Here is a 26,758-nt window from a genome sequence, read left to right on the forward strand (position 1 = left end):
TTGCTCTCATGTTGCCCGTATTTGGGCAAAGGGGAGCTGAATGATGAACTCTCTTTGTACAATGTAAGTGTCCAGCCTCTCTCTCTCTCTCTCTCTCTCTCTCTCTCTCTCTCTCTCTCTCTCTCTCTCTCTCTCTCTCTCTCTCTCTCTTTTCCCGCTTTGTTTATAAATTGTTGCAACAGAGAGAGAGAGAGAGAGAGACAGAGGGAGAAAAAGAGGGGGTTGGGTACGATAAGAAGTGAAAAGAAATATATAAATATTAAAAGAAAACATGTCTTTGTCACTCAGACAGAAATGCCGACTCAGTTTTCTGCCTTAAACCATGTTTCTTCCTTTTGTTCTGTCTTCTTGTCTCCCCAGCCGGTGGGGTTTGTCAGCTTTGACAGTCGATCAGAGGCGGAGGCTGCTAAGAATGCCTTGAACGTAAGTGTCATGCCCTCTTCGTGCTCCTCTCGGGCAGCGGCTCAGCGCTCGTATATCTTGTGATGACTCCGAATCGCATGTTTCTGCCTTCAATGTAGCAGAATCCAGACAATTCCTACATTTTCTCGGTCTGTAAAACGCACAGTTATACCATAGATCTGAATGCTTCTGTTTGAGTAAATAAATCCCTTTTTTTTCTTTGCCAGACATCCTGCAAGGTCAGGAGGAAATTAGCTCTTCTTCCACATATAAATAGAAGATATTGATCGAGGGTTTAATTTTAATCTCACTTATTTCAGAATGTAGCTCAACAGAAAGCCTTGATGAAGGAGACTCAAATATAAAAGAGAACCCATCCTCTCAGGGTTTTATTCAGTTCTCTTGAAACAAAGCATAGACAGTAATGAACTCCAGCTCTCTCTCACACACACACACACACACACACACACACCTTTGTTTTTCCCATAGTTTGTTTTGTTGTCTGAGTGTGTGTTTGTCAGGTTGTACACTGCTCCGTTCCGCTGCATCTTCGATTCTTGTTCATCTCTTTGTCCCAGGAAAAGATCACTTTTATCACCCTCTTAAAGAGGGACGGTGACAACAACAAGCCGACTCTGTCAACTTTCAGATGTCGAGAAACTGGTGCGCATCAAAGGCAGAGCAGAGAGTTGACGAAAGGATAAAAATTATCATCTTATTATGAGCCAACAACAGTGAGACTGTTTCCATAGAATTGCTCAGTGGGGCTGTGAGTTGAGCAGTGCTCTTGTTTTTTTTTTTCGGGAGAGAGTTGTGTCCCGGGGGTCATATGTAGATAAGCCAGATTTTGCAAACATCTATCTGCATATTGAAATACGGGAAACACAGTGAAAGCTGAGCGAAGGAGGGGATTTGTTTCCCGCCCTTGTAGCTCCTTTATGTTTCTTCTAAGCTCCGATCAGATATAACCTCTAAAAGAGCACTTGATTCGGAACTTTGTGAAAAAAACAAAAAACAAATCATCAAAATCAGACTGTTTAAAAAAAAAAAAAAAAAGCATTTCAAGGTAGAGCATCAACATGATTCAAATCGAGGTATGCTCCGGCCTCATTATATCCTTGTACCTTGTTATACCTCTGCAGCCTCTACTGGCAGCAGCCGCGAGTGCAGTGAGCCAAGGCAATCCTAGTTAATTCCCCCCCTTCATGAGAAGAGTCATCCCTCGCTTGTTTCGCCTCAGCCTTGCCCGAGCCTGCAGGGACGGGTAGAAAAAGCCCATCCTTCGCCGCTTCGCTGCGGAGAACTTTACCGCTCTTGAATGCTTTTCCCCCTCCGCTGATATGACCTTCGCGCTTTCATGTTATCTTCAACATATAATCGGATGAGGTTAATTAAAAGGTGTTTACAGTTGGAAGAAGAAAAAAAAAAAACCTTGCTTCCAAGCCAAGTGAAGTAAAGCACGAAGAGCTTTGTTTTCTACATGAAGAACTTTGTTTATGCTTGCATTCCTCATTTTTCTTCAGGCTGAAGAAATTCTGAGGAAAATTGATAACAACTACTGCACTTGTGGAGTTATTTGATATCGATCTGAGAGGAAAAATAACCTTTTCATTCAGCTTGCCATGAGAAATCACATTTCAGAGGCCTTCTAGCCATGGCATCTCAAGAATTTCCCCCAAATTTTTTGGCTTACGTGAAGCATGGATGGAGTCGTACATTACTTACGAACCGGGGATTTGCTGTGGGGCATTGAATTACAGTTACAGATTTTCAGCTTGGAGCATAATGAGGTTATTGTGGCTTTGTGTAAATGAAGTCGTGCAGCTCGCCAGGTTTGTGTCATCGGGGTCCGATTTCCAAATGCATGTCGCTCGTCAAACCAGAATAACACTGTGATCCGCAGTGAGCGGCTTACAACCGTCTTCAGAGTCCAAGCACGTGAAAATTTCCTCCCGCCGCCAAGATTTCTGCAGTAAATCCCATTGTGAAACTCTGAAAGATGAAAAGTATACAAAGTGACAATTGCAGACACCAGCCAGGTCCCACCGGACATGTGAACAACACACAACAAGAAAGCGAGCTGCTGCAGTGGAAGATGTCTGTGATACGACGTTGCTGAGGTCTAAATTAGTCTGCTTCATCAGTACTTCAAGGCACAAAGTCTATCAGTTCCTGTCTATTATTTATAACACAATCACTTCACTTGGTGAGAGGAACTATTTATTTTCTCAGGCTGGTTCAGGCACGCTTGCCAAAAGCGAAGTAACGCGGGTCTGATTTTTAGCGTCGTTAGGAGTCATCATGTGGCCAACCCTCGACTCGCTCAGACTCCTGCTGACTTTGTACCACCTTCAACCAAAACAAAGGGCAAAGGAGAGCTTTGGAAAGCTTCATCATGCTTTGTCTACGGCACACGGAACATTGAAAATGCACTGACATCCTCAAACAGAAACATCCACACATGAACGAAATGTCAATACGATGAGTATCTGCACATTTTTTTCTAGAGCCAATTGATTTGTTGACCCCCAACGAATGACGCACACACATGAATAAATAACACTGTATAACTGAGGCAAAATTTAAAGGCATTTGAAATCATTTTTAATTTCCTGTCGCATTTAAAAAGCAGGGGAATACCCGGCCCATTGATATTTAAACCTCCTTCAAGGCCCGATGAGTGCAGAACACCAATACAGTCGTACTTGTAACAAAATATATAATGAGGGCCTCTCAATAGTGAAATAGTACAAATCAGAACATGTACTGGAACGATTCTTTGTGGCCAATTTCTCACACAATTATTTGACTTTGGGATCCAAGTTTCAAAGGAACAAAAGTGTAAGAACGAGGTGTTTTGTATATACCGCAGCTGTTTACTGTGCTGCAGAAACCTCAGCTAAGACTTAAAGTGCCATGGCATTGTACCACCCACATGGGAAATACAAAGGAGGTATTTTTAGAAAAACTTAAGTACATAGTGAATGTCCCAAGCTCTTTATGCAGAGTTTCACTGTTCTCAAGTGTGCATGTTTTTTGGGTTTTTTTCCCCCACTTCCAGGTACTACAATTTCTATCCACATCACAAAAACCATGAAGATTAGGAGGTAGCCTCATGGGTGTAAATGTGTGTCCTCACAACCTGAGTTCATGTCCACACATCGGGGGGAAAAAAATGCCTCTGTTTATATCAGGACTGTAGTAGCTCTGTACTGCCACTACATAAATACACCAGCGATATGAAACGAATGCTCGAAAGTCCGAAAACATAAAATGTCAATAATGTAATCGAGAATAGATTTGATTGTGTTGGCGGATGTCGGCGTAGAACTGCTTCGGTTCACATCGGCGCATAAAGCAAAGTATAAGTTATAGTAAAAGTCATAATCGCTTCTGTAGCGTGAACTCAAACTTGTAATCTTTCATTGTTGTTGTCGGTTGGCATGGTTACCGCATTCCTGCTACGGAGGCCGATATCAAACATTTGTAGTTTTGCTCTCCTCAAAACTCTGGCTTCTGGCGACAAACTGCTTATCAGATAAAACTTAAGCGGACACTAAAAGACAGTCGAACATAGATTGCGTTATACACTTAATCATTCACTTTAATTGTCGGGTGATGAAATGTTCTCTCGCGACAAAGAATGTGAGTCTGTTTGACATCAAACTTTGCAAATAAATATTCATTATCGAGACTTCTCCCACTCGCCCGACTCCAGACAAATGTTTTTGTTAACACACTTTTCTCTGGTTGCTCTCAGGGTGTCCGTTTTGATCCCGAGATTCCTCAAACTCTGCGGCTGGAGTTCGCCAAGGCCAACACCAAGATGGCCAAAAACAAGCTGGTTGGCACCCCCAACCCCCCTCCGTCCCAGCAGAGCCCCGGGCCACAGTTCATCAGCAGAGATCCATGTGAGTGCTCCAACCGCTCGTCCGGCTGTCCCCGATCTCCTCCTACTCTTGTTTTGTCTGTCTCCGACGCTGCTTCCTCTCGGCCGAGCTGGACCGAACAGCTGTTTCCTTTTAGGCTTTTTTTTTTGTCATAAAGAGGCTTTTTTTTTTTTGCTCCAGCGGGAACCCTACATAAAAACAATGGAGATTATTTTTCTTCCTAATACTAGCAGTTGATGTTTCTCATTTTAATGGTTTCTTGTTTGTTCCTTGTTGAAACAATTTCTTTTCTTGGAACCACTCTAATGCTGTTACTCTTTGTGATGTGTTGCCAAAACTGAATCCTGGTCCCTGTTTGACTGTCCAGGCCGGGCGACCTTGTGTGGCGTTCACCCCCTTAAACAAAACATGCCCCTGTGTTAGATTAATAATTTGCGAATGGTGCATGCTCATTGTCAACCCCTCATGCAAAAAAATGTGGACTTTGTCCTCCATGTTCCAGGTGTGTATGGAATTTGCTAATGCAGCTCGGTACTTTTCTCCATTTAGTTAAATATTTTTCTAAGATTTTACAGGAATCAACCATTGATAGTTAAACATAGGCCAGCTGTGGTCATGCATTCTTGTTAAATGACCGAATTGCTCTTATCTTGGATCTTTTTTTTTTTTTTTTTGCCAGAGAAAGGGTGTGTACTTGCAGCCTCGAGGGAAAATGGAAGGAAACAATTAATGAAAGAGTGACGTAATCAGTGGGAGAGAAATTGCTGTCGTTTCCTGATAACAACCGTTGAAATCAGGCTTTTTTGGGATCGTGATTTCGTCGGCGGTTAACACAGGAAAACGCTCCTTAAAACTGCAAATCTATCTGAAGGCTTTCCCATGAGTTGCTAAGTTGTTGTTTTTATGTTCGATTCTGCAGATTCGAAATGTTCGTTCACTCCTCTGCCTCTGCTCTGTCTTTTTGTCACAGTCACTTTGCACTTTAGCGAGTAAATCATCACATCTGAGATGATTTCCTAAATCTTTTTTGTTTTTACAAGCCCTCAATAATAGATCAAATCTGACAAACGTGGGCTGGTAGACATCGGTTTTGCTTTTTGAACTGACAGCGGCTACGGATAAAGCTAAATATAGTACAATCCAGTTAGAGGAGTTGATTAAAAGCATCATTTTCAAGCTAACTTGATCACTAAAATGATACACAGCATAGATTAGATAGATTATCCTAAAGGTAGTGTTTAATACTCTTACGTTTTTTTCCTTCAATGTGCTAGTAAGGGAGGAAATACAGCATAAAACTTCACTATTTTGTCAGTAAAAAAAAAAAGTAAATACAAATATAGCTGCATCAGGTTTTGTTGAGGTAAATGGATTTGCTTACAGTTAGAAATATTTCTTTAAAGATATATATTGTCATATTACTCTTCATATTATATATCACATCAATGCTGTATGTTGACTCAACTATATATGAAAATACTGGTTCTGAATCAGTACTATTGGTCATCATTAATTCAATTCAATTTTATTTGTAAAGCGCTAAATCACATCAACAAACATCTCAAAGCGCTCTTACAATGATAGAGTACAACAGGACCCAACTAAACTTATCATTTCAACTCATCATTACAATGTGGATATTTGGTGACTTAAGAATTATAGTATTCTAAAAGTACTCGTGTATTGTTATACTATCACTTGATGTTGATATGATCAGTTTCCATAATGCCATATGTATTGTAATAGTATCATTTATCTTGAGAATTGTGACATTATTGTTTGTATCTTAACAATATCACCAACACACATATATGATAGATAGATAGATAGATAGATAGATAGATAGATAGATAGATAGATATGTATAACAAAATGTTATATATACATCATATCAATTGTAGTATTGTAATAATATGCTATGCTATTTCGATATAATTCTTTGTTTTGGCATTAAGGATTGACATACTATTATAGTTTGACTCAATCATTCAGATATTCTAACCTCAGTATTTTAGATTTGATATAACTAAACACAATTTATGACGTCCGTTTCATCAGGAATTAATAACAAGAGCAATATATCATCTTATCATGGTGATTTGACCTGTAGCTGCTCAATTGAACTTTTTCAAATTAACTTCTTTGTATAACTATGTATGTTTGTCTTGCGTCTATATTTTTAATGATCTTGTCTCGGTTTTATTTTTTTCAGTTTTTAGTGCTTTGAAGCACCTTGTGACTCATGTCTGTGAAAGGTGCTAAAAATAAAGTTCTATTAAAAAATAAAATGATCTTGGATAATACAGTTAAATTGTATGATATCTAGTGTATTTTCTTTGTAAATGCAAAGCTTTTGAAAGTATTTGTTCTCGAGTAGAAACTTCAAGATGGGGCTACTTTTGGCTTAAAGTGATAAAAGCATCCCGAACAACCTTTGGAATAGTGAGAAGCGTACAGATATCCCCTTGGCTTCAAAGCCGTGAACAATGCTTTCATTGAATCTAAAAAAGGCAAAATGATCAGTTCACAGTGTCTGCCGTGTTCTTAGAAGGTCAGTCGAGATCCACCGAACTGCTGCAGCTTCACGACTTCACTTTATGTAGTTCTGAAGACCTGCTGTGTTTAGTTGCGGCTGCCAGACTCTGAGTAGAATTCTGGGTTTTAGTGAGCGGTCAGCTGGAAACGACACACGAGGAGGCTTTTCAGATAATTGATACACCCCTGTTGCGCACCTCCTCGATCACCACCATCCCTGCCACCTCCACCTCCACCCTGTCTCTCTCTCTCTCTCTACTTAGCCACCCCACCCATCCACTTGCCACCCTCCTCACTCCACTCCTCCTCTCTTTCTTTCCACAGATGAGCTCACAGTGCCTGCTCTATATCCCAGCAGCCCAGACGTGTGGGCGTCATACCCGCTGTACCCGGCGGAGCTGTCGCCGGCCCTTCCACCCGCTTTCACCTACCCCTCCTCGCTCCACGCTCAGGTAAACCTGCAAGCCCCCCCCCCCCCCCCACCATCACCACCACCACCACCACCTCTACCCCCTCCCCCCCCCACTTCACCTCCTCCTGGGCCCACTGCGCAAAACAGCTGCTGTCGTCAGCCCTCAAATCACTTTCTGCTCCATCCCACAGATGCACCTCAGAGCACACGGCACTGCAGACGTACTCTCTGGCTGCGAGAGCACAACTGCAGTTCAATCAAATGCCTAGTGATTAAACTCTTTCGAAATCATGGAGGAAAATCCTGTTTTGGGGAATCTTTTGTTTTGTTTTTCTTGCAGGCAGGCTTTTTGAACAGCGTCGTTCAGTTATATGTATGTGAACAATATTTAATTCTTCTAAATGCATCTTTTTCTGCTGCAAGGGTTTGAATTCTCTGAATTTCTCTGAAAGTTATAACCCTTAATCTTCATGTGGTGCGCCGGCTTTGCATTATAAAAAACACTTTTCTTTGAGATAATTGAATTTTTTGTTGATAGAGAAATTAGGGACTTTATAAATATTTAATTATAGTCCATTTTTGCAGCTGTGCAATGCTTTTCTACCCTTCTCTGGAGAGGAGCTGCTACCCGATCCCATGGACTTCCAGGAATCGAACTAAACTTACTTAACCGTCCCCATGAACTGCATGTGAAGACATACGAGACGCGTCCACAGGTTTGATTGAGGACTCGAAGCGGAGAGAAAGTCCAAGAATGTCAAGGTTCCTGTGGAAACAGAGCAAAAACACCCAACTGATTTTATGTTTTTACAAAAATGAAGAAATCAAGATTGAAAAAAAAACAAAAACCTGTTTGTTAACGATCATTACGGTTGAAGATCTCGGGTTACAGTTTCCATCTTTTCTGAATCGATTGAAAGCTCCAGCTGTTTAAAAGATGTACATCATCATATCTCCATCCTCTTCATCCTCTCCCTCATTAATAAAGTTTCTTTTTTTTTTTTTTTTTACAACCAACCATGATCCAGTTTATCGAGGGCCTCTAATCTGCACAGCCCCACTGTGAGTTCACATGAGAGTTCATTATTGATCTCTTGAAATTCTTCTCATGAAGCCTGTTTGGTTGCGAGCTGACCCTCCTACCGTCTCGCAATTAGATTTCCTGAATGCTTGCGAGCCGGCATTGATCACATGCTACTTTGCACTATTAAAGGCACAAAATGTCCTCATATCTACTCATGTGGTGTCGACCATCTCTCCTCGAGCGTATAAAGTATCCCCCCTCATATACTACAGATATGACGGTGAGTTAGGGAGAAATATCCCCGAGCGAAGGCTCTATCTGAAGCAGGGATGATGTCAGAATTTCAAATGAGTGCAAGCCGAATCTGCCTCGCTGGCATTTTTCCACATGCATGGGATATGTGCGCATACGCATGCACAAACAGAACCTGCCTTTCTGATTTCAGCAGGGGGTTGTGGGTGACGTTTTCGCTTCTTCTGACCTACAGAAGATGCTAATGTGAGGCATGCAAATGTCTATATAAACACAGTTTGCAGCACAAAGTAAGACTAAAAGGGTCAAATCTTATTTATGTTGACGCAGCTCTGGTTATACATCCTACCGAGTCCATGGGAAGTAGTACAGCTCAGAAAAAAATCCCTTCTTCCTTCTTACTTGTGGATTGAATTTCAATTAAATAAGATTGTGGTTTGAGCTTCATCAAAAATCACATCATGGGACACTCCTGATTTCATATTTACTGTACGGATACAGTGGCATCTCTCACTTGGCAGCCACATATTTCTCAAGTAAGACCATGCAGTGAATTTAAATGAATGTGTGACTTTTTGTGTTTAGATTCGCTGGCTCCCACCTGCAGATGGAACTCCTCAGGGATGGAAGTCCAGGCAGTTCTGCTGAAGTATGTGTGAGTAACTACATATATACACACACACACACCCTCAGCCCTGCTCTGCAGAGGAAGTGTAAATTGTGTTGTGACGTCGACATACTTCAGCAAATGTTATGACACTTTGTGTAAACAAGTTTGAGATATTCCGCAACATCTGCTGGGAATATCACGGCTTGTTCCTTAGTCCGTGCACGTACATCAATTTAGCACCCTTTCTTCACCCTGAAACCTCCATCCAGCGAGCGGCCAAACTAACCAGCTAATTAGCCTAATTTGAGCTGGTGAGCTTCAAGTGAGTACTGTACATGTATGCCGCTAAAGCAGAGCATTAGGCCCGTTAGAAGTAAATGAGGGGGGGGGGGGGAGCCTGGTGGGTCAATGAATCCGCAGCCACTCCTCACTCCTCACACATCAACATAAAGAGATGAAAGGCGCGACCTAAAGGGGGAACTCCATTATTTTCCCCGGCTCAGGTCACAGGCTACAGAGTGTCGACTTCTCCCATTGATGTTACGGTTGATCTCGGACATCAAAAGCAGCGAGTCAAAAGGAATACGCAATGAGTGCCAATGCCGACGTTTTAATAAAGCACACCGACAAGTGCTCAGAAAACACGAGTAAAATGCTAATAACAGCTTCTACATTGATATAGCCCATGGTGAGAGACATGCGGTTCAGAGTCTTCAGTATTTCTGGCTGCGTTCGGTGAAATTAAACAAAATTGGTGAGTGACTTTTCTCATTATCGACATTAATTAGATATACCTGTGGCTGTGATATCAACCTACTGTTTTGGATTTTATTGCAATAAACAGTTAGAATTTATTTTCTGCTACGCATTAGTTGAGGGTGACCAGATTTTAATTTCCAAAAAAGAGGATGCATGACCCGGCCTTAAAGTACTTCAATAACACTTGATATGTACTCAAAAGTGCCTTATGATATTAATATATCCACAGGATATCTTCTCAATGTTAGTATAAAACTCAGTAACGTAACGAAATAATCCGTAATAGAATGAAATCTTTGTTTGACATTGTACAAGGACATTTTATGTAATGAAAGATGCAAAGAGAATAACAACCAAACATAATAAATAAATAAGATAAATGATTTCTCCATAAACAGAGACATAAAATAAGATCGGTTTCGCAGACACTACTCAACTTACATAAGATTATTATGCCTCCATTTCCAATGTCCGAATGAAATAATCAGAAATAATTCTGTGTAGAAAATCACAGCAAAACAAGAGCCCTACTGGACTTTCTTTAGTTCCTCTGAAAGTGGAGTTTTGTGAGCAAATTTGAAGAACTGCAGCTCTGTCTGCTCGCTGTTTGTGAACATAACGACACAATGCAGCTTCTTGGAGTTAATGCCACTTAACAATGGACCGTAGTTTAGTACAAAGTGCCTGGCAGTTTAAATACAAGCTTAAAAGTCCTTTGAAAAGATATTTTCACATAGCGTTATAGAAACCTGGACAGGATGTGAAAAGCGGATATGTTTGGGAAACAAAGGAATTGTGGTGACTTTAATGTGCCCATCGTTACATTTCGGTATTCATGCATCTTTGTCTTTGGACAGTTTCAGCTCGCTTCAGCAGGCTGTGTGACAAATTACTTAAGTAGTATTAAGTCATTTATTTACAATAAAATACTTGCTGATTGTTATCGAGTTAGAAATTTGAGCAACTGATGCATGGAAAACCAAACAATGAGCAGATAATATTAATATCACATTTCAACCTCTGTCGTTCATCAGCCCCTTTCACATTGTACACAGTCGATTCATCCATTGTTCCTGGGAAGTTATTGATTGGTGAAGCAAATTTGATTCAGATTGTTTATGATTTCAATTCAGAATCATGTGACTAACACGAGCATTTGATGACTGACATCATGAGTAGTTTGTTTTATGGAACATTAGAGGAAATTATTGGCTGCACAGACCTGCCTGTGCAAAGGAAGCCTGATCTATATTGTTTTTTGTACGTGAGGGGAAGGTTTATTATTGTGTGCAGTGCACGCTCTCACATCGCCATAATAAACACTGAATATTGTTCTCTGATACTGTGGGTCCCTTACAGCTCATATTAGGGCCTGTTTGTCACTTTGTCAAACCCTGTCAGGATGAAATACATTTTTAATTTGAAACCACTTTTTGGCATTTCCACTTCTGACGAAGTACACAGTGGAGAATTATAAAGAAAGAAAGATGAGACCGAGAGAGAGAGAGAGAGAGAGAGAGAGAGAGAGAGAGAGAGAGAGACGGAGATCCAAAAGGTTATAAACGCGACATATGCACCGTGAACTGCTGATCTACCTGAATACTGCCGGAAGGGCTGTTTTTATGAATCTTTATTAAAAAGTGATTAGCACAGGGCTTTGTTTGAAATACATTTCCAATGAATTAATTCCGGCGAGGCTGTGGACAGCATGTGGAGCAGTTGGCTTCTAATAAGTGCTTTGATAAGTGCATGAGTCAGCTGTATCCACGCATGAGCTACCCAGCACGTGTGCATGGCTCTCGGGTTCAAGCGAGCTGAACGCTCGTTGTGCTCGCCGGAAAAACAAAACCACAAAGCACAACAAATCCCCCTGCTAGTCTGCGTATCTGTAGCCGGCCGACCGTGTGCGTGCACGCGGCACCAGTCCCACTGTCACCGTTACCCTCCCTCCAGTGTCTCGGGACAGGAAGAGACATGTTCTCCCCAGCCCTCGGGGGGGGGGGGGGCGGCGAGCGTACGGGTGGTGGCAGTAACATGCAGTCTAACATTCATCAGGCTGTTGATTGGTGTTAGCCCTCCGCTGTCTCCTTCTAACCCCTGCCTCATAACTCGCCTGCTTCTAGAGATTTCAGATGAAGATATCGCAGAAGGAATAAAGAGCTCTTAGGGTAATTTGATATTTTGGGGATTTCATCTCTGTCGGTGAGGGGGGGAGGGATAAAGAGGAAGGGAGTGGAGATGGGAGGGGCTTTTGAGGAAATAATTACTCCTCTATCAAACCAGGAGGAAGTCATTTGGCCGGTCAGGCTGCCCCAGTGGATATTAGCCCTTCAGTGAAACAACAACAATCCCTACATCTGCCTCGCAGTGAAGAGTGGAGCTGAGACTTCACTCAGAATATTGTGATAATTACAGGGAAATGCAGCAGAAACAAGCAGACATGCTCTGAAAGTTAGGCGGCAGGCCCAAACGTAAGGTCTCGGATAAACCAGTACACAGCCAAACAAAAAGTTTGGTTGATTCAAACCACAAGAGAAATCTTTCTCACCTCACCTCTTCCTGTTACCCTGGTTTTGAGAGCGCTGCCTCTGATATTAGTGCTGCCACTCCAGTAGAGAGACACACAATAGAGGAGAGACACATTTTGATAGTGGTGCTCAAAATGCCAACAAATTACACCTAAATAAGCAGCTTTGTGTCTTTCCAGACAGTTTCTTTTTTTTATAGACCTCACATTAAAGGTTTTTTCTTCTCAGTAACAGATTTACACCCCAGAAAGTGTTCCCAGTGAGATCTCTGGATTATCCACCACAACAACAACACTGCCATTGGAAAAAGCTGCTGAACACTTACAAACTAAATGAGTTATGTTGGTATGGAAGCTTTAATCTCAGCTGGATGTCTGAGAGCTGTAGGAAGGCTCTGGACGTCGTTGTTAACAAGTTGTTCAATGGCTTTGAAATGCTGCATTAGTGTATTGATGATGAACTACGTGAGGAGCAGGTGAACTGACGCATGAGAGTGAGATCGGTGGATCTGTGTGAGGAACATGTGGAGGACACTGGAGACTGTATACACACCACTGTACGTAACCAGGAAATGTGAGAAGTTTGGGAAAAGTTGCACTGTTATCCTTTTGTCAGTGTCCTGTTATCTTTGTTCTTTGTGTCTCAACACTAATTTATCGCTTCCAGCTTTGTTATCAATGGTTCAACTTACCATCTACAATACATCTGATTGACTCTCAAGCAACAGGAAAATATCATCCATCTAAGACTCTTGGGGTGAAGCGGTTCAAGCAGGCCAAATACAGAGAAACATAAAACCACAGTCACATTTACGCCGACAGCTTAATTCAGAGATGCCAGGTCAGTGCGTGTTGTTGGATGGAACGAACCGGAGTAACCTGAACAGAACTCCCAGGAAGAACATGCAAACGCCTGGAACCGGGGCTGTTTTTGCTGCGAGGTGACGGTGCTAACCAGTAGACCACCGTGCAGCCAAATATATAATCAATGTCGTTTCAATTGTTTTGATCATACAGTACTGATAGATTCGTCAACTTTATCCAGGTTCGATGTGTATCAGTGAAAATGTGTTTGTTTTTTTAGTGCAGTCTTTCAGTGTCTCCAAACATCACACTAACTGTAGATTACGCCGCGCTGTCTACAGCCGTCCCTTTAAGAGAAGAGTGCATAACTCCTAATCACACAGACAAACATGTGTCCTCATGAAGCCACAGTAGATTTGAATGACTCTCGTGTTTCACACTATCTGCCTTGGAACCGTACCAGTAATGTCATTGTTGAGTTAACCTCACTGCGTCGTTTGTCTCTTGACATTTTGCAGCTTTTCAAACAAGCCCCTCGTGTTTACCAGCCTGTGTGTCTCCGGGTCTGTCAAAATGGATGCAGTCGAGTCAACAAGTCACTCGACGTCTTGTGCAAAATCTTTAAACTGCAAGGCAACAACAGTAAACTTGAACAGGGAAGACGTCTGTGTTGCACCACTGTTGTATAATCTGGCCGCCGTTGACGGATCGCATGTGTTCAGAACAGAAAATAGGCCGTGTGTGTGTTTGTGTGTGAGTTATCAGCGGCGTTGAAGGGTGATGGGTGACCAGCTCCGTGATCCAGAGAGGCTTGCGGTCTGTCGCTAGTTGTCTTGGCATCTGACGAACACCAAACACTCACGGCCAGAGTATGCGGCTCGCCTTAGGAAGTGTAACTGCGGGAGGCTTGAATGTGGATGTGCGAACAGCTGAAAGTGAGGTAGTGTTCAGGGTCTTTAGGCATGACTGGTAATGGGTTGTTCTAATCACCTGGCATCCGGCCCGTTTAGTGGAGGACCATTTGAAAAACTTTGTCTGCAGCTGTTCTCTTTCAGCGCGACTTCAAACAAATAGCAACCCACTTTCCCCAAACATATTGTGGTGTAAGTTTGGGTTCTTGTACTACCTCAGGAGGATTAGCCGAGTCATTCATCTGTTTGTGAAGCTGAATTGTTGCCGACATTCATGCTCTGGCACCGAGCGACAGCCAAAGACAACCTAATAGTGGACGTTAATGCCAAGTGAACTAGAGGCAAAGGTAATCCGGATTTTCCATCTGACAAGACATAGCAGGGGGAGTGTAGTGGGTGTAAACCCCTATCATGCGTGCTTGTGTGTGACCCTGAGAGAGACGAGTATTCGTGTGTGTGTGCGTGTGTGCGTGTGTGCGTGTGTGCGTGTGTGCGTGTGTGCGTGTGTGCGTGTGTGCGTGTGTGCGTGTGTGCGTGTGTGCGTGTGTGCGTGTGTGCGTGTGTGCGTGTAGTCTGGCTGCCTTCCCCCGAGGAGCTCTTTGGCCAATAGCCTGACAAAACCAATGGTTCCTGTGCAATGTTGGACTACCTCCCACAGGAGGAGAGCTGAGGTCCAGCTGGGGCCCTTTCTAATAAGGAAGTGGGACTTTACTCCTCCGCCCCCTGCTGACACACGCAGACGCTCCGGCGTATACAGTATGGCGGTGTTGTGGCACTGCCTCTCAAGAGCTAGATACATGTCAGCAGCTGCATTCATCACCAACCAGCTCCAGCAGCTATTGCTGGTATGTGAGAAACACAGCCAGGGCCTAAAGGCTTTTCCCCGGATTAAAGAGGCTTCAGACCAAGATCTCTTTCATGGCCGCGCTGCACAGGTAGAAATCTTAAAGGGCGGTTTGGGTTTGTTTGCAACTTTGAGCTCCATAACTGCAGTCTGCTACATTTTCATTTAAAACCCAGACTACTGAACTTTAAAAACACTTTTTTTTTTTTAAGTTTTCTTTGATGATAATTTAGACTCTTGAAAGACCACATTTGATAGTATGTGCAGACTTTGCTGAATTCAGTGGTAGGATGCAAAGATAAGAAAAAATAGCAGATTCCTCTCACTTTAAAAAGAAAAATAGGCAAAATTGAATTATCCATCAGATTTTAAATTTTTTTTGTTTGTTCATTTATTTTTTAACAATAAGTGACAAAGGGATTAGCGCCACCAACTGTTATGTAAGTGTAACATCTAAAACAACAAACGGAAAGTTTGTGCAGGTTTTTATAAATTAAGAATACCATCTGATTCAGTCAGTGGATCAATCCCATGATGCTTTGCATTGTGGTTTGTGATTTATGTGGAAGTCCACCTGCACTGAATATGGATGAATCCTTAATATTGTAATACCACTTCTGACAATGTGATCATAATTTCAAGTGGATTGCGATTCTATCTAAAAAGAACTGTTTACATGATACAACTTTAATCAGATTAGTGTTTCCGCATAATCAAAGGTGCTGTCTTTTCTAAAACCTTCCAATTTTAAACTGGATAATGGTGTATTTAAAGTTTCTTTACAATCAAAGTTTTTTATATATTATCTGTGGAAACACTTTGATAGAAATACGGTCTGACTTCTTTCTAAGAGACTTTATGAAGTTACCTATTTTCCGTACACGTATACTATACGTATATATATATATGGTCTCCAACATTGAACATTGGAATTCAGCAAGCGATGCAACTAAAGCAGTGTGATCTTATTTTAAGTTGTATGTTGGAATGTGTTCCTTGAATACCTGAAAGTCTTCTCTTCTTCGTTTACTGCATGAGATCAATGCTCAGTGATAAACAGAAGTATTTGCTCCATGAAACACTGTTCGGGGAGGGGCAAAAAAAAGAGAGAGAGAGAGAGAAACAACCCACACATTCATGAGAAAACCCAGTCACCTCCCACATTCTCAAGCACTGCTTGTTTACCTATCTCACATTATGCGCCTGGGTTGAGTTATTGGATGTAACACATTAAGCCCGCAAATCACTAAACCTTCCCCCTAATCCGCACAGACATGTTCAATGATCAACCCAATCTCTAACCTTGGTGTCTCAGCCAGAACAAATTGGGAGATCTGGAAGTATGCGTCGCATCAGTTTAGCCAAGCGGGCTGTGCAACGCATCGATTGCCTCATCCCTGATTGAACACGCAATGGGGCATTAGGTAGGCCAGCCGTGCCCCTTCAAAAATGCACTGTTTCTTTGAACAAGGAAGAGTCCCCATGTAGCCCCTCTTCTTTGTCTGCAACAGTTCCTGTATCTATTTCTTTCTATTCAGGTCATGTTTGATTTACTAATTGTTTATTATTCCACCACCCCCCCCTCCCTTTGAACCAGTTACCGCGGCCTCCATGAGGTGTCTATTCTCAGGGATACATCTGGTGCGGAGCGTTGGAGGGCTGACCTTTCTCCTGGGTCTGCTGGTGGTGCAGGGAGATGTGGTTGATAAAGAGAAGCGTCACATAAGTACTTACATCCTCTGTTTCAGCAAAGTGCCATTGTGTTGGTCGTAGTGTTTTTGAAACTTTTCCTGCGGGGATGACGTGTGTATTTGTAGGCCAAGCGGATAACCACCCGCTTCCATTTTCATACTGGTTTTTTATATAGTCAGACCTGCAGTTCATCGGATACAAACAGGTTTTGTTCTGCAAAGTAATCATGAGAACAGTACATGGTTTTGATTCCTGCTCCTTGAATACATTTTCTCAAAACACATCCAGTTCTAGGAATGTGTGTTTTAAGAACAATATGGAATAGTGTTGCCCTTGAACAGCGCTAAGTTTTGTGCCTTTAGCAAGACTTCTGAAGAAGGAAATGTTTGCAGTGGGAGACGTCTTAATGACAAAAATTTGAAAGAAGATATTTCCTACTTTATCATACAGCTGTAGAAGAAAATGTAATCTGCTGATGCTTTGTTTGGACTAAAAATGATACCTGGATTCTGGTTTAACAAACTTTTGGAACTTTGGCTGTAGATTAAGACAATTTTGCCCTGAATTTGATTGCCTTATCATGTAAATGGTAATTGAGGTAAAACGTGGGATAATCTACACCAGACGTGGCTGTTTTGTTCCACAGTTCAAACCTGCTGTCTGCCACAAGCCTAATAGATGTTGACTTTATTACTTTTCTCTCTGACTTCTGGCCTGTTGGCAGCACCAGGTACGGCGACGCGGTGCATTAATGAATTGAAATATCACGTGTTGTCAACACAAGATGTTTAATTTTGAACATGAACAGATTCATTGTGTCTTTCCTGCCTGACTGGATCACCTCCACACAGCTTGACGTGGCTATAAAAAGTAGACTTGCCACACACTGTCTGCGGAGCGGAGTACTCTTCTAGTCTAAAACGTGCCGCGGCGATTCCCTCATTTAACGCCTAACATTGTATTGGATGTCGAGTTTAATCGAAGTGAGAAGAGGAGGGTTTCAAAATTACAAGAAATCAAGGTGCCATCATTCGGAGGTACCAGAGTGACACGGGAGGAGGATTTAGGCATTGCACTCTCTGATGAGCTGTGGCCAGCAGATAGTTAGAGACGTGAACACACCACATCGAGCCACGTGTTTCGGTTTGGTAAGTCTCTGAGCAGCTTTTGGCGTCACTCTGGACCCTGACCTGGTAATGGCCATCATTGGAACAACACCCCCCCGGGAAGAACAATGTACTATTTCAGTCAAATTCCACCTCTTAAAGTGAGTCAAAGAGGTACTTCTGTGATTCCACTAGCGGAGTTAAGATCTCTTATTTGACAACACTAACACAATAACCTCTCCACATATGGGAGGACAAGCTCGATATAGGTGGCTGATTAAATGCCTTTCATACTATATTAAACCACATAACAGGTTCTCCTACTATCTCTATATATTATACTCAACATGTATTTGAGCTCATCCACAGTGTGAACACGGACATGCGGGTGTACAAACCTCATATGACTGTTATCGTTTTCCCTTTTTTTTGTAGTTGGTTTGGGTTTTGATTTATTGCTGTTTGATATGATGTACCTTAATAAAAAGCAGTATATAAAGTGCTTGAAAAGGTGCTGCAGTGCATTTGGTACAAACACAAGCACAGTTTAAAATGGCGACGCCGGGATCAGCTGTGCATTGCCGTTCGGAAACGAAGCTCAGAAAGCGGTCGTCTGTGTTCTGGATCAAATGAAGACATCTGTGTCTGTTCAGGCATCCAGCTTTGGACACTATGTTGTTGGAGTGTGAGCTCAGTAGTAGCAGGCCAGAGTACACTGCCAAGATTAAATCAAGACTTCCTGTCATAGTTTTGAACTGAAAGGGGAAAAGAAAGGTCGCCGTTTTTTTTTCGGGTTAAAAATAATCCCACACAACACTCAAAAACCGGGACTATACAGTGGTCAGCGGCAATAACAAACCTGTCGTGCTCTCCAACACAACGCGGCTAAAATTTATACAGCCATAAAGCTGAATAAGCTCCTCTCTTACGCAGCCTCAACAATAACGCTCCTCCAGCCGGCGGGATTGGCTCTGTCCACTAAAACTGTCTCCCGGCTGTCCGCAGGTTCCTGATGTGTGATGGTGGCCGTGGCCGGCTGTGACGGGCGTTGCTGATTGCCTCTCGTGTCCTATTAGAAACCAGGAGGACTGACCTGAGTCCAGCTCTCGGAGCAGCGCAACCGTCGGTGAGTTTATGGCTCCCGTGCTTCACGGCCGCTGATCCCAGCGGGCGAGGACAAAAGGTGGTAGATCTCACCTCGCCGCTCTCCCCTGTGGCGCCGCGTCTGACTTGAGAGTGTAGATTTGTAGGAAAAGTGTGAAAATTTGTTTTGTTGTTTTCTATTTTTTTGGTGGATGGAGAAAGAGAGAGAGAGAGAGAGACAGTCAGTATCGCGTCACCTGCGATGAACGTAACCACGCCGAGCCGTATTGACACCATGTCAGCTTTCATATGTGTGCGTTTGAACATTTTGCTCAGCAGATAAAAATGTTTTGAAAACACAGTCGCAGATTAGATATTTGTGGGATGAAAAGTGTGTGTGGTCTTGGCGTCAGAGCAGCAAGTGTGAGAAATTGAGGAGAAAACAAGAAACACATTTTGTGTGTGTGCCCGTGCGCTCGTGTGTGTGTGTGTGTGTGTGTGTGTGCATTTCAGCTTCTACTTTCTTCGGTGTGAGAACGTGCGTGTCGTGCAACACCCCCCCCCCCCCCCATGATTCCCCAGTGTACAAGGTTCACGTGCGGTGACCATGGCGATCTCGCCTTTTCTCTCTCTGTCTCCGTCTCTCTCAGGCAGCAGCAGCCTCATGGGCCTCAGGACATACTAGACCCCAGCCTCCATCACACATCGAGCCCCCCCCCCCCCCAAACTTCCTCCAACTCCTTCTTTTTATACTGTTACATACTCCAGATTTACAGGCAGCGCTTTGGCTACACCTCCTCCGACACCTCCACCGAAAGGTACCGACAACGGCGCCCCCTTGTTTCCCTGACTGACCGCGCCGTCCGTCCAGCAAGACCGTGAAAGGTTGGGGGGGCGAAATGCATTTTATGCAGCCGCTTTGCAAGGCCAAACATGCGGAAGTGTGGCTAAAGTGCTACTGAGTAGTGTTATTATATGACTATAATTATTACTATTCTGTATATCATTCATATTAATGTTATTATGATTAATAAATACATGTTGAAGCATGACTTTGCAAAAAAAAAAAGAGGAAAAAAAAAACCCCAATGCTGTACATTTTTAGATATTTTAAAGAAATACAAAAATGTATTTTTGTAATCAAGACAATGTTTGAAATGGTTTTCGTTTTGATTGGTTCATGTTGTGCTGAAATGTGTGAGGAACCTTCATACATTTGTTATTAATCTTTTTATTTTTATTTAGCCCTTCGTGTTTTGTGCCATTGAAAAAGACGTCGCCCTGCTATACCAAAGCGGTCCTCGTCTTCTCGACATGCTGTGTCCATTCTGGTTTGCTCGCTCGCTCGCGCGCGCGTGTGTGTGTTTGTGTTTGTGTGAGCGCGGCGAGTCCATTCGTCCGGCCGGCGAAGCGCCGTGACGTCCGGTCCGGCAACAAAGCCCAACCTGATTCAGCTCTTAAGTCTGCAGTCTTGAGGTAATCAGATGTGTTAAAAGAGGCATTGACAGGAGTAAGCCATCGCTGGTGAAGGCAGAGTGACCCCCCGAGAGACGGCGGCACATGGCAAACTGAGCCCTGCTATAATTAGGAATCTGCAGGAGGACAGCAACACACTATAGAGAAACAAAAGACCAAAGGCATTTTTTTTTTTTTTTTTTTACACTGGAGAGCTATCTAGACTAGTGGAATTATTCCATTTTTGACTGCTTTGTAGTCCTCAGTCTGATTTCTTATGAAGTATGACATTATTTTTGCTGCGTGTCCCTTTTTGTGTCACTCCAAAGAGCCACTCTGTGTCTGAAAGGATATTCACTTTAAGCAATTTGTCTCTTTTGTCTATTTTTAGGGAGCCAACGTGATTCAACCTGCTTTTGTAAAAGTTTGAATTTACATAGTAATGATGGGAGTGTAAGCAGACAAAAAAAAAAAAAAAAGAAGAATCTTTTGTAATCTTGTGTCTTTCTGGGCCTGCAATAACGTCTCTGCTGTACGACATATCATCGACTGATCATATTTTTGTGACATTTTGACGCCAAACTTCGCATTCATGTCGCGTTTGTACAAAAAAAAAAAAAGTAATCAGTGATTCTTGTACTTTTCCTTCTGATGAGGCTAAGTCACATTTCATAGTGATGTGACAATCGAAAACACTGTAAGAAAACAAACAAAAACACATTGTTCCTTTCCCTGTGATGTTTAGCCCAGGTGTGTACAATCATATTGGACTGGTTGAATCATATACAGTAGTGTTTGTAATGAATAATGATAATATGCATCATATTTAGCATATCGACTGATTTTATGAAGCAGGTTGTTGCTTTTACAGACATTTTTTTAAGCCGAGTGTGGCACCAAATTTATTAGAACAAGTATTTATAAAATGTGTATGAAGCGTGCGTGTGTGTGTTTTTAAGGGTAATGTCTTTTTAAAGTTCATAGAGGATGCCCTGCATATAATTCAGTGTAAGTATTATTGTAAGTTTAATTGTATATTCATTTGGTAATTGTTTTTGGGTTTTTTTTGTTTTCTAGAGCTTGTTAATTTGGTTTGTGTCTGTCTGATCGGAGCATACTGTACGTGATATGTGAATACTGTTTTACCTACATAATTCACTGTGAAATCCAGAGAAAATCAAAAGCTCATCGAATGAATGAATGGATGGTTCGTGTGTCTCGCCAGCAGTACGGTACACCGGTTTCCTGGAAGTGAATTTGATGATCCCTCCTTTTTTTTTTTTCTGTCAAGAGAACAACTATTCCTTTACTTGTTTTAGTATACCGTGTGTGTAGCTGTGTGTTTCTGTGCATGTTCACGGCATGTGTGTGTGTGTGTGTGTGCCCCTCTGTTCTTTTTTTTTCTTAACGCGTAGAGTACTGTTGATATTTATGTACTTTAGCCGCTGTAAGGAGAAACTGTATTTCGGTGAATTGCAGAGGTTTGTTTGTTTGGAGGAAGAAAAAAGAGAAAAAAAGAAAAAAAAGGGTGAACAAAATGAGAAGTTTTTATGAAAAGTGTAATATGAAGACATTTCAGGCCATCTGCCATTAAAGATTGACAATATCCCTGGTGTCTTGATGTCTTTATTGATCCATTCTTAGATTCTGCTTCACCTCATTTAGGATCGATCTCAGCTGATCACATGGCAGACGCTGCCACACTTAATGTTACGGTCTTCCTCACTGAAAGCATTGGTATACATTTGAAAACGTGCACTCGTTTTTTCTCTCTCGTTGTTTATCATGTTTTAAAGTTAGATGCATTAATCCGATGTGGGAAAATACCGGCAGCAGTAAGACGACCTCAATGAGAAACTGAGCTCTACTTGTAATTTAAAGTCCACATTGCAAATTAAAATAATCAAAACGTGACATAACAAGAACTATAAAATAGATTTATAGTTGTGCTGCATCTAAACGGAAGTAACACTGGTTGTGAGAAAATCCAAACTGTAATTGATATTCTTCCGATGTGTTGTCACCGGTACGTCACAAGTTAAAACACGTCCCTCAAAGTACACGCTTCCCAACATTGTTCCTCTCATCAGGGTCCGACTTTTCTTGGAAGGCTGCCGTCTGTTCAGTACTGAGGTAATGCGGTTAATGGCGGAGCTGATGCAGTTACAGGGTGAGAAATACCAGCGGGGGATGAAGTGACCAGTCCAGGCCTTGACCTCTCAGGATCCAACGGCCACACGCTTGAGCCACACATTAAAGGAACATTTACCAGCATTAGTGTGTCATCAAACCAAATTAGCCAGCCTGGACTTAAGTGGAAAAAATACATCATTTGTGCAATGAAATTCACCTTTCATGGAATAAATAATCCTATCCTCTTAGTTTATGATAAGCAGGGACATTGCGAGGAATAAACTAGTCAGCACAATTAGAAGAAATATAGAATTGAGCCTACAAATACCAATGGTGTCTTATCCACATGAGCCAGAGGACCTGGGAGATAACACGTATATACTTTTTACTTTACAGTTTTTGTATAAACTTAGCAACAGTAGCTTGTTAAAAACAAACAAAAAAACCCAAAAACACACACATTGTACCTGATTTAGTACCCTGGAGTTTCAAAGATGTAATTAATTAGATCAAAATAGGCTGAATAGCCTTGTTGGGAGGTTTCATTTCGTATCCCACCATACGAAATGGTCACATTTATGTCAAACCTCCCTATCCTAATAGTTTGTTCGATATGCGTTCACCTTTAAGAAAATCTTTGTTTGTTTTATAATCAGGATTAAAACGACAGGTAAGGTGTTTTATTGTTTCATCTAAAGTGAGATTAATTTCAAGCCTGGTGTGGCCATGAAGCATTTTACCTGAAATGAAGTTTTTTAATCCAAGCAAATGCAACATTTGAGGACATGTTACACCTAAACATAAAAAAAACCAGTCAAACCTTGGTCTTAATCAAATATTTTAGTTCACCTTTGCTTTTATTTGTATATGACTATTAAATTCGTTCACAAAAGTCTAGTTTCACTTCAGTATGTTGAACGTCTTTCAGTGACTTCTTATTAAAAGGAGTGTGAGCCCTGCTGGTCGCCACATTGTAAGGAAACTGAGCTATCTGCTCAGAAGTTGCCTTTTTACCCACATGGAGAGACGCACCTGCACACTGCTCCCTTTGCCGTTCCTCTCTCACACACTTGTCATTGGATAACACCTCCCCCACAATCCCGGGAGTCCATCAAAACATGACGTGGGAGCCTATAAAGTGGTTTGTGTGCCAGGGGAGCTGCGGACCTCTTCCCGCCCTCTATAAGAATAGCCAAACCCAGGGGCTGGCCACTCCTGAGACAGAGGCCACAGCCAATTTAGTTTCTCCTCCGTCTGCACGGTCACACCGGGTGGCACACGGCAGCTTCTCGCATGACACACACTCGTCCGTGCCTCTGGGTGCTGCAGGGTGTCAGAGTGGAGGAGAGTGGGTAGGTGTTCGTCTAGGTACATGCATGCATGCATACACCGGACTGGCAACACTTTGTAATGGTGTTACTCTCTTTGACAAGTCCATTAAAGAGGTGTTTCTGTTTTGGGGTTTTTTTCTTCATTCAAACAGATGTCTTCTGAGGAGGTTTTTCTTTTTTTTTAAAACACAAAATGAACAGTTGAGACAAAAAGCTAATTAAAAACTCTTCTGCTCTTTTCCTCTGTGCCAGCCTTTCTGTTCTTCCCTGTGACGGTTCAGCTCAGTGAAACATTGACCAAACATTACAAACGGTCTCTTTCATAGGGTCGGTAGTTTCTCTGTGTTTTTTAACGCTACACTTCACGAGTGTTGGAGCCCAGCGAGATAACATTCACAAAGTGATATTTTGTTGCCATTATTTTTAATATGATGCACATGCATCAAGTAGAAATGTTGAACTGCAGTTTGCTTTGAAGCGTATAAGTTGCGCAATGTACTGTACAGGATGTTTGAACTATTATGGAAGGAAGAGTGAATTTCATGGTTTCATTTTACCGTAGATTTCGATTTAGCCTAACTAGTTACATGTCTTTTTTGGTATTCGTCCTCATTATTCCAGCAAAATGATAATGTCTATAGTGGCCTCTAGTGGCTGGAGTAATTATGACAGCAGCAATGTAGGAATACATGAGGTATTAAAAGATGACACTCGTGTCATGGTTCATGTTTTGTGGTGTTTGTGCTTTGTAAGATTCTGACTCTGTCTCTCATTTCAGACTCCACCACTTCCCCTCCTGTCTGATTGCTGCCCTCATGTGTTTCACCTGTGTCTGAGTGTCTGATTGTCTTCACCTGGTGGTCGTGGTTTATATTGGCCGTCCCCTGCGTGTTCTGGTTGTTTGCTCGTCTCTGTTTCTGTTTCGATATTTCAGTAGTGCATCAGTGTGCGCTCCGGTGATCCCGTGGACTTTATTTTGTACTTTTGCTTTTCCTTGTTGGGAATAAGTTGAGCATCTGTTCCATTGACGGCAGTGTCTGGCGTCCTGAGTCTTAACACAATGTTGAACAACATTGTCCACCCATCCATCCATCCACATAATGAATCGGGTCTCTTCTTTTAGTCTGTCTTACATGTTCGAGGTCATCATTTCGTCACAGGTATGTAATCCTAGTACCCTGTGGATGAAATTCACTTCAGCCACTTGTATTCACAATCTCATTCTTTAGGCCATAAACTCTTGACCACTGTCTGTTAAGTTCTGGATTTCGGCTGACCAGTAAACTGAGCCTTACAGCTTCCTGTGACAGTTCAAAATGTTTTTCCAGGTGTAAAACCTAAAATTATATGTGCTACTGGTTTTCCTAGATGTCCTATTATAAGCTGTCATGTATTCCCAATCCACAGTGTGTTCATTTGAAAGGGTTTGCATTGAGCAGGTTTCGGCCCTGACTAACCACTGACTCATCATTCTGCAGCCTGTGTCTGCACAGTCACTGTCTGAGCAGCGGTTGGCCAGAATTTGGCTGTACCTTCTTGGAAACTTAAAAGGCCTGACACTCCCCGTCGTGTTGTTGTCAGTGTGATCGTCACTCTGTAGATAACCTGATCAGAGTGAGTCAGTGGATTAGATTTTACAGCGCGGGGGGGAGTGCCCCCCCCCCCCCCCCCCCCTCCTCCTCCTCCTCCTCCTCCTGTCCTTACTCTCGTCTTTTCCTCTGTCCACCTTCTTTCATTTTCCTCCTCCTCCTCCTTGCTCCTCCACGACTTCACCTCCCTTGGGTGGGCCCCAGCGCCCTCACTCTCTCAGCAATCAAAACACTGAAGGCTAACTCTCCCACGACTTTTCCTGTCTCCCTCACTGACTTCATGCTGCTAGATTCCAGATAAGTCCAGAGAGTTATTATTGCAATATTTAGAGTTCTCTTTGTGTGTGTGTGTGTGTGTGTGTGTGTGTGTGTGTGTGTGTGTGTGTGTGTGTGTGTGTGTGTGTGTGTGTGTGTGTGTGTGTGTCATATGATAACTCCACTAAAGATGACATCATACGGCAAGTGAGGCCTTTTTTTGTTCTTCTTAAAACACAAAGAGCTCCACAGCGCTTCCCAGTGGTGATGATAGGACATTACAGCATTCACTGACAACACTTGGTACTGGCCTCATGTTTAATGTTCAACTGCATCGGCCCTTTTCTATGGTGCAATAGCAGTACAACAGGCTACACGTGCTCCATTGAAAGTATGAGAAATATATATATAGTTTTTGTTTTTAAGTATCTGTATATATTTCTACTTTGAACAAAACTCCACGAATTTCATCCAAACTCTGACCCTTCAGTCTCCTATATTCTATAATTCATAAACCACAGCATTTGTATATAATAATTATCATTATTATATATAGGCTTTAGAAAGCCTGTAAAACTGAAAAGCATATCCCAGCACAAAGAAAAAGGAGGCATACGGCCCACTTTCCCTCTGCTCTGAAAGCTGTTCAGCCTTCCAGCGTCTGAGGCCTCTCGGGGGACTTTCCTCCCCACAGCGGGGGAAAAACAGGCGTTCAAAGCAGCTCAGTCTCTGCCAGATTAGCCTCGTGCGTGGTGGGGCGTTTACCTCCGCGAAAGATGGTGCTGCTCAGGGAGGAGCTGGAGGCTGCAATAGATCGATGTCAGACATCATCTCAGAAAGTCCAGATTTGGATAAGTGAGGACGGATAATACTATATTTACAATTTATTAGTTGGCATTCAGTCATTATCTAAGTTTACATTTTTAAAGATTTGCTTCCACTGAAATATCTGAAGCTTAAAAAACAGACATGACAACATGTTACAATATGTCATACCAACATCTAATAAATGACTGTTTATATAGTGTAAATAGCATTTTTTTGGGTTCTGTTCTGTCAACATGAGGGAAATCATACAGTTGTCCGGATCACCCTCATTGTGGAGGGCGAGCACTGCTGAAGTTACTGGCTGTTTACAGAACGC

General features: G+C 42.3%; 1 protein-coding gene across 4 annotated transcripts in view; it reads left to right on the forward strand.

Annotated features, from left to right (window-relative positions):
• Nucleotides 1-19,909, forward strand: part of rbpms (RNA binding protein, mRNA processing factor) — a 39,875-nt gene extending 19,966 nt beyond the window's left edge. Inside the window, exons 4-9 of one of the 4 annotated variants that reach the window (XR_013936224.1) lie at nt 361-423; nt 4,163-4,313; nt 7,152-7,279; nt 9,101-9,170; nt 18,774-18,894; nt 19,502-19,909. Coding sequence is in view for 1 of the 4 variants with exons in the window: in XM_080486115.1 (XP_080342241.1) it covers nt 361-423; nt 4,163-4,313; nt 7,152-7,279; nt 9,101-9,163 (405 nt within the window). In the remaining 3 variants the exon portion in view is untranslated. The remainder of the gene's footprint in view (nt 1-360; nt 424-4,162; nt 4,314-7,151; nt 7,280-9,100; nt 9,171-18,773; nt 18,895-19,501) is intronic. The other 3 variants (XR_013936225.1, XR_013936226.1, XM_080486115.1) reach the window with 3 other exon arrangements.
• Nucleotides 19,910-26,758: the final 6,849 nt, after the last annotated feature.

Source organism: Lipophrys pholis (genome assembly GCF_963383615.2).
Source record: "Lipophrys pholis genome assembly, chromosome: 18".
Classification (NCBI taxonomy): domain Eukaryota; kingdom Metazoa; phylum Chordata; class Actinopteri; order Blenniiformes; family Blenniidae; genus Lipophrys; species Lipophrys pholis.